Source organism: Oryzias melastigma, unplaced genomic scaffold, assembly GCF_002922805.2.
Source record: "Oryzias melastigma strain HK-1 unplaced genomic scaffold, ASM292280v2 sc00289, whole genome shotgun sequence".
NCBI lineage: Eukaryota > Metazoa > Chordata > Actinopteri > Beloniformes > Adrianichthyidae > Oryzias > Oryzias melastigma.
The window spans coordinates 209,718-218,936 of NW_023416907.1; the positions used below are offsets into that span (position 1 = coordinate 209,718).

At 38.6% G+C, this 9,219-nt stretch overlaps 1 protein-coding gene across 1 annotated transcript in view; it reads right to left on the reverse strand.

The window, feature by feature from the left end:
• The window catches only part of pcp4b (Purkinje cell protein 4b), a 48,702-nt gene extending 42,003 nt beyond the window's left edge, over positions 1 to 6,699 (reverse strand). The window contains exon 1 of the mRNA XM_024263592.2: positions 6,519 to 6,699. Within this exon, the coding sequence (XP_024119360.1) occupies positions 6,519 to 6,527 (9 nt within the window). The 5' untranslated portion in view covers positions 6,528 to 6,699. The remainder of the gene's footprint in view (positions 1 to 6,518) is intronic.
• Positions 6,700 to 9,219: the final 2,520 nt, after the last annotated feature.

Genomic DNA, 9,219 nt, shown 5'->3' on the forward strand with positions numbered 1-9,219 from the left:
ACGAAAATAAAACACACTTATGTCACATTTTCTTCATTCATTTTTGTGATAATTAACTAAAGTCACTAGAGTTTGATTGATTGCTTGAAAAGGAGTGGGAAGAAGCAAACTTATATAATCCCACCCCTACTTAATTACTTCATTTCAATGTTTAGCATAACTATGTAATTCAACCTTATTACTTAAAGTTCTTTCCAATATTAGCATTAATGAAAAGACAGAATGAATGAATTTCATAGATTTCTTTTTTTGTTTCAGGGTCCGCCCACTGACCCAGTTGTAGAACATTGGAGCTGGGTAGAGTAAGCTCCAGTCACTGTCCAGGCTTCAGTTCAGCTGGTTGGAATCCTATGGGTGATGCTGGAGATTATCAGTTCAGTGTATAATATATATGTCCATGATTGTGATCAAATGCAAAATCTACATCATCCTTAAAAGTCCTTTAATCCAACTGTTCGTCCTCTAAAGCAGCTTAATATGAGAATATAGGATCAGATCTGTTGTAGATCTATCAACAGAGGAGACTCTGGTACAGACTTTCTATTTTTCTGCTTCTGTTTACAACATTAAACATGATGAATCAGTCAATATTCAGTGTAAAATTGAGAAAAAAAAATGCTTTCCCTGAAAAATAATTACTGCCTAAAACACTAAAACATAAGTTCCAACCAGAAATAATACTTTTTTTTCTGAAGGCATTAAGACAATCAATTAATTACATTAAGCTTAGAGTTGGGCCATTTTAATTGAACGCAATCAAAAGAGGTGACATTGAGTGAACACGCAACTCCAGCACAACAGGTGAGAAAAAAAAGGATTTTGAGTCAATAGTAATTTCCAACAGTTTCATTGAGAACAAGGGAGTCAGTGCCATATTGAAAGAGAATGGTTTAAATGAGAGCAGCAAAGCTGAGAGAGAATCTTATGAAGGAGATCTTAATAAAATTACCAAGGAACACTACAAACTATCAGATGAAATGTGAGAAGCTTCACCTCTTATGTTTTTTTTTTTTTTTTAAAGAAAAATTTTTATTTAAATAACATAAAACTTTTAGGCCAACAGGAATCCGGTAGTGATGCTTTTGTACTTCCAAAATTAATCTTTGGGGAGGATGGATGCTGGTGTTATTCCCAGTGCTGATGTACAGTATGTTATTGTATGGACATGACATTTTAAACATGAAATAAAATAGCAAATTGCATATATTTATATTTATTTTACTTTTTTGTGTCAACGAAAAACGCAGATGGACCAGTGTAAATAAGACTTTAGAGTAGCCTCATTCGCACCACACAAGGGGTGTGTCCAATTCCACTAGAATCACCACTAAACAAATGGTGTTCTGGGCTTGGATAGTTAGCTAGGTTTGAGTCCTTGAAATTAAAAGAATGAATTTTGCGAAATAACCTACTCCATACAACACCATCCAGTAACTGGCAGCACTTGTGTGATGCTGGGAAAACAGCTGCAGCCTTCACTGTTTGAGTCATGTACAGTTGATGAGAAAGTAAATATTTTAAACATCTTTGTTTATGAACACAATCCACTTTACAGATTCATTTCTATTTATTGCGTCCAATACGTTTGTGTTTCAAATTGGCACATAGCTGCTTTTCTTAACTTCAGAATCAATTTGAATTTCATTAATTGCATAAACGCTCAAAGAGTTACGGTAATTCAAGATTATGTGTTTTCCCGTCGCCAGTAAGAGATCCAGTATTAAAAAATTAAGCTGACAATTTTGGGTTGAATTGTGGTGGGAAAATAGAGCCATATTGGATTGCTTGCACTGAGGTGTAGCTGACTGCGTCTGGAGAGTTTCTGGACCGTGTCACTTCTAGGGAAACTGCTTTGACACATTAGGGTTTCTAATGGAAAGGGCTACCACTTTTAGGCTGTTAGAACTTCCTTGGACTGGGAATTTAGGGATAGAAAGTTTCAATAAATGTCCAGTAGCCTTAAAATAATGGTAATTACATAATTTTGCAAACATACTGTATTATAGAACACAGGTTTATTGACTTAACATATACATTTAAAGTTGTTTTTTTTTCATGTGGCCTGTTTTTTAGCACAGTGGATGGTTCTGTGATTCAACAGTTCATTTTTTTCTTTATTTTTAGTGAAATATTTAAACAGATAAAGATGCTAGAAAGACATTTGTCATGTTTTCACCAAGACGTAGATATGCTCTATAGATGTGTGGTGAAGTCTGCAATGGTACATCCAAGCATGATGGAAGTCAGACATAGTAACCCAAGAGCAGGAAGAACCACAAGGATCCAGGAGTCTAGTTCAGGGTATTTAATCCAACATAAGCAGTTTACACAGAACCAGAGAACTAGGATGCTGAGACACTGAACTGAAGAAGCACACATGTTAAGCTTAATTAGACAATGAGAGGAACCTGCGTAAAACATGTGGCCTTCAGGAGGAAAGGGTACCCATGACATATTCTTGAAAAGTTTAGTATTTTCTGTAGTGATTTCAGAAAGCAAAACTCCATACAAACGAAAACAATCCAAAATCTTTCCACATAGATAAAAAACAAATTTAGGCTTCATTTCCGTTTCTCAGAATATTGGAATACTGTGTAAAAAACATTCAATGTTGGTGTTACAAGCTAATCAGCTACTTAACCTAAAACATCAAATGTGTCCTGAGCCTCTAGTCTAAATGGTCTCTTAATCTGAGTCAGAAGAATATACAATTCTTGATAAAAATGTTGGCTTAACAACAGCGAAGGAGACTGTCATCAACAGTCTTCACAAGTACTTTGTTTGAGCATATGAACAGAAAGTTGAGTTAAGGCCAAAGTTTGGCAGGAAAAGGTCCTCCAGCGATAAGGGTATCACAGAATAACAAGGAAGGCCTTAAGATAATTGTCAAGCAAAATCCTATCAAGAATTTAAAGAACCCTTCCAAGAAGTTGACCAAGGCTGAGTCAATCTATCAAGAGACACCAAGCACAGACAAATACTAAACATAGACTACAAATGTTGTAACTCTCATGTCAAGCCACTCTTGAACCAGAGATATTGCCAGAAGCATCTTATCTGAAGAAAAAAGCTGCTCAACAGTCTACAGTCCGCTTCTCATATAGAACATTTTTTTTTTGCATTTTTTTAAAATCAATGTTCCAAAGTGTGAAGGAGAACCATCAATCTAAATTCTTGCTGTTTTAGATCCAACACACATAGTTTGTTCGCTGGAGGAGGTATACAACTGGCTAGATACTTAAAACCATCAGATTACCATTTGCATCCACTCTGCATTTTATTTAAATGTGGAATTTTTCCACCAACATCTATGGCATGCCTTACAGCTTGAAAAGCATCCATACCTTAGAACCAGTTAGAGATTTTGCTTAAATATAGTAGTCTGCATACATCAAGATTTTATGTTATCTCTACTTGCTGTTCTTTCAATGACCACACAGGGCTGGCTTCATAAAGGTGCCACTTTCCGTTGACTCCCATGTCAATAGTATAACTTTATTCCTACATTATTTTCTGCACAGACTTGTGTCAAAAACGCAAACTTTCATTGTGCATGCATTTGTGGTCATCTGTGCTGACAGTGGGTGGGGTGGAGAACAACCTTGTCTACAGTCAGGATAAACATGTACTTACCCTAATTCCAGATTTTATCATCCTTAAAGGAGGAGCCACAGTTCCAGATTGAAAGCTAGGTCAGTAATAGGTTAATCTACTTCTTTTGACATGGATTCAGAGGGTTCTGTTACTGTGATGTCTTTCAAGAATTATGCCATAAAAGCAGTATTTAAGTAGTGTTTGGCCAACATTTGCAATAGGCTAAGAAATGACTTATGGTTTTGGTGTTTCACCTATTGAAACTGCAGGCTAAATTATTAAACTTGTCAGGAATGTTCTGTTTTTGGGGGGTTATACCAGTAACTGGCTGTTCTTTGCATCTTAACTTGCCAGCTGAATGCATGAATGCCTTCCCACTAACCAGGCGGTCCCGCCGGGGAAATTTCCATGCCATTCCAGCTGTGCCATGTTTTTGCCGTGCCCTCAATGTAACCTCGAGTCTCATGGGGAGAATCTCAAGAGCAAAGAACTCATCAAATAAACCTGTTTGAATTTGTGAGACTACAAAGTCATTTGCATTTTGACATTTTGGCTTTCCCTAATCAGGAAGGTTTCACTTAGTGTAATGCAGTGAAACTGCCCACTGCTTTGACTGTGAAGGTCAGAGATGCACAACCCAATGATTCCAAAATCTCTTTTCTGCCCTACCTGCTGCAAATGAGCTGGATTAGGGAATTCCAGGTTCTGACTGACTGAACACACCTGATCCGAGGCAAGTAGGCCAAAGATAGCTGGGAAACAGGCAGGGTGGTTGTTTTAAGAGACTCCATACCAGACGGTGTAGAGTGCTAACATTATGGGTCATCTCTATGATTATTACAGTCCTATTAAAATCTTTGATTATTTCCCATTCCAATGAAAAATCTGTTCTTGTGTGTTTCAACATGTTCTTATGGATTTTTTTAAATAACGGAGGATATTTATAAAATATATACATATATATATATTATTGAGTATTTCTTTATTCAAATCCTCGTGAGTCAGTCACAACCAGAGGAAAACATGTCTTAAAAAAGCTTGTAGTTGTTAGTACACTCAAAAAAGTGAAAGACTAGATCAATCAACAAAAGTTCTGTAATTTGTTACATTTAAATCTATTAGTTTTAATCAAGCAAAAAATTTGGGGTTAATGGTTTACTCAAATTAACAATGTAATTTGATAAAAACTAAGCTAATATTTTAAAATGTAACAAATTAGAGACTTTAATGTTTCATTTTTTGCAGTGTACACGCTACAGTTGGGGGAGCACAACCTCCCCGCTCTGCTCCACTCTGATCCCTCTACTTGCAGACAGACAGATCCATGAACGTCTTTGTTTTCCTCATCTGAGCTGGAATCTGGATCAGAACTGTACGGCTGGATAGCCCCAATATTGCTCGCCATTTTTGTCAGACCATGTTAGGTTGAGGTTGTGAGGGGCTGTAAGCTAGCAGGAGAGCATGTAAACAGAAGGATGTCAGCAGCATTTCTTGATTTTGGCTAAAAACTGTACAAGTAAAAAGATTTAAAAAACATTATTGGAATAGGCCTTTAAGATTTTGACTTTTTGCTTCTTTAAACGCTTCTTCTGTTTGCTCCAAGTATCAAGACCAAAAGATAAAAAATGGTGCTGAAGTGGGCTGAAAGTGGGAGGAGTGAAGTGGTTGTGGAGCGCTGCAGTGCTGACTGCTGCCACACTCCAGAACATGTTGAGTCGCTCCGCTTCATTTAAGACGTCTGTGGAGACTTGAATGCGCTCTCCACTTCACGTTACATAAAACTCGCTCAAATCCTAAAGTAAGCACAAATATCCCTCCATAACTCCGATCTCCTTCATCCTCTCACTTTGGAACACAACTCCAGCTGCTGTAAAATCACACAACCTTTTTAACTCAACGGCACACCGACACCAAACAAAAGGTTGAGGTGGTTTTGCTGCTGCCTGACTGACTGATTCAATTATTCAAAAGCTGTCATAGATTGTGCACTGTGTACAGCCTTAATTCATCTTTTATTGAGGCTGCCGCTGGATGACTCGTTTTAATCAGCTTGCAGGGAAATAAGCACAGCCTGACACTACACACCGCTGAAGTGAACCTTTGCAGTTCTGCTGGCTTTGAACATTCAGCTTGATGCTGGTGGTGTTGTGCTTAGATATTTTTGAACAGGTTTTTTTTTTAACCGTGTGTTTGAGCAACCAACGCTTCCAATTTATACCAGATCCAAAAGCATTTTTGCTAACTTTACAAAAAGCACAATAAAACACAAAAGTAGATGTTCATGAGCTTTAAGAATATAAAATAATGAACACAAACTGATGTTTCAAGAAACTGTTCATGTCTCTGACCAAAAGTAAAATATAAAACTCTTCTTAACTATCTTTAAAAAATAAAACTATGGATTTGGCACCTAATAAAGTATTTTGGTATTAGCTGAAACCCCCACAAAAGTGCTTTCACACTCATTATTTTTAAGAAACACGAGTGATATCACTCTAGAGAAGATAAACTTCACATAAAAGAGCAGTATCTTCCCTAATTACACTTTCAAATGAGCCAAGCATCTGTGGCTGTGATAAATTGGGAGTGCGCTGAGGGAAAACCCGTTTGCGCTCCAAGCAGAAGAGCCTCCTGTGATGTTTGAACTCCTTCAATCCACTGATGCAGCCGCTGCTGCGCTTCATTGGCTTTAAAGCAAGTCAGAGCTTTTCCCTAAACGGATACATATAAAAACATGGAGCCAAACCGCACTTTAATATATATATATATATATATTTGGTCATTTCTGTAGTGAATCCTGCCTCAGCTCGGTGTTTCCTCTGCGCGCGCACAACATCTGATCCAAATGGATCATCCCCGGTCCACTCCATCCCTGACGCGCCTGTGCGTAAACGTCCAGATTGTTAACCATAAACGGGTCCTACCTCGCTCATGGTGGACAGCAGCGTCGCCCGTTTTTCCCAGTGAGTTGCCGACGAGAAGTTTCAGCCACAGCGATCTGTAAAAGAGCGGCTCGCCGCGGACAGGGGAGCTTTATAAAGTGTGAAGCCCAACTCCTCCGTGTCATCACGTCACTTGTAAACCAATAGGAGCGCCGTGGGCAAACGTGTTCCCCAAGAAGTCACCACCCAACTTCTCCAAGCATCCATGCGCCGCTGCTGCTGCGTAAGGCTTTTTTCTTGACGCTGGTCAGCCAAACGCAGCAGCTCCCGCCGGTGATGAACACCCACTCCCTGATATGAGCGCTGGGAGGCATGGAGCAGCAGCCATCATGTTAGGCATTGAAATTGGTGTCTCATAAAAGGACGTAGAGTTATTTCCACCGGAGGATGTGCTCAGAGGAAAATTGTTCCACAGTAAAATCCAGCTTTGGTTCTCTACTGGATGATGATAAATCCACTGCAGCTCTATGGGTTAGATTTTATGTTCTTTTTATTTTATGAAGTGCCTGACATTTCCTATGTTTATTTGATTCTGCTTGGTGGAAGTTATTTCTGGTATAATAGCTTCTTGTGTTTCAGAATAGCTTAAATTGATTGCATAATTGAAATAGACCTTTTGTGCTTCAGTTTATTTTATTTACCTAATTGAAAGTGGAACAACTGTGCATTTTTTCCCTCTACTTAATGAGGAATGCACCCTTTAATTTTTTTATGTAACTCAGCCATTCGTCATGCCAATTTTACCTGAACACTTTCAACATATGATAGAGGCTGCCTTTTGTATTGCTTTATGTGCATTTGATAAATTATGTTAAAATGGTTTTAACTTATTTACGGGTGTATTCAGACTGGAATTGGTCTGGATCCAATCAGCTTAACTTGGTCTTGAGCTTCGGATTTAGTCTGTATTCAGACTGCCTTAAAGCAGACATTTCTGTTTCAAACCAAAGCTTGTGTAACAGGTTCACAATGTATGTTATAATTACACAAAATTTTATTATTTTTATTGTTATTTTTCACCTTGCAATTGGGTCGCATGCTAATAGGGTCCTTCAGATCCCAAATATAAGTTGATGCTCCGCCCTCCCTCTTCCCGTTTTCTGCTTTCTTAATTTGGAAGAGGTGAGTATGGTGGATTTATTTTCCTTTATATTTAATTTCTGTGTTAATTTGAACTTTTTGTTTTAGTTTTGGGCACTGTCGGAGCGCGGCACATGCTGACGTCATATTTTGTTTAAAACCAGAATAAATGGAGGCTATTCCAATAAAATTCATCCGGCGTCACGTGGCTTCTTGGTGCAGCACACGCAAAAAGTAACAACACAACGCAGAGCAGAGACGAAGACAGTTACACTTGTAAACAAAACCCAGTAAAGAGCTTTTCAGCCATTGGCCAGGAATTACGAGTGTGGGGGGGTGGGAGGGATCTAGAGTAATATTTGCAATCGTAGTCATGATAGTTTGCCAGGGTTAGGCATCGATTGGGTTTTATTCAGTTTCAGTGCCAAAGCGGTTCTTTTATTTCAGTTTCGGCTCCTATTTGGTGCCAGTTTTGACACTATATTTTCCCAAATCAACACATTCCCAAGTTGTCACATATTGACGCAAGGTTAACCTCCGCAACACTTGAGGTTTTGTGTGTTGCTGTTTTTTTGCGTGCCGGCTATTCTAGTTAAATCAGTGCTCCCCAACCTCTGAGCCTCAAATTGGTGGCCCGCCCCTTTTTCACCGCACGGCAAATTCGCTGCTCGCTGCTTGTTAAAAATGTGATCCTGAACATGATGCAGCCAGTCTGATTAGGTCAGAGTATTCCGAATAGCGTATTTACATTTCCATTTTTACTCTGATCAGGCATTTATTCCGATTATTTGTGTTCATGTAAACGCAGCTATTGTTGCTCTGCTGTTGTGAGGTTACACACGCTAACCTCTACGCTTTCATTGATGAGGAAGAAAGTGATCAAAAGGCTCAGTTGGAATTTAGTACTTTTAACAAAAGTTGGATCAGACTTGTACAGAGTGTGACATGCAAAGACAAAAAGCTTTTAAAATAAACTTATATATGTTGAAGACAGGCTTTATGTGGCTCCAGGCCAATGTTTGTCAGTAGAGAGGAACCCCCAAAAGCCTTAATGCCATATATGGTCATCTTCAACAAACCTTCATCTTCAGTGGTCAGTGTCCTTCTCCTCCCAGCAAGGTCATCTGTGACTTTGTTGACTGGGTACTGAATAGATCCCTTGAAGAACCACCTAACTGGTTTCAACTGGTCTGCAGCTCCATGTGGGTTAATGCAACAATGATTTATCAATGTGTTGATGACAAAGTATAAAGGAATAGCATAATATAAAAGTAATAAGTAACCTTTATGCAAAAAAACCCAAAAAAACAACAACAAAAAAAACACACACATCTGTTTGCATCCCGTAATGTCCAACTACAGTGGCCAACCTTGTCCAGTTGTTCAGTTCCGAGCATGGAGTCTGTTCAGACTGAAAAACACTCAAGATGGAAATGGAGCTCAGTACGACTGCAATCAAACTGATACCACATTAAAAGATGGATCCCAGAAGGGTTCCTGGATTGAAAATTTGTTCCGGATCATTTGGGAAAACAAACTCTGGTTCACTTCAAGTAAACCAAATGTGTCCAGTCTGAATAGAATGTTAGTGTGTGTTAGAATT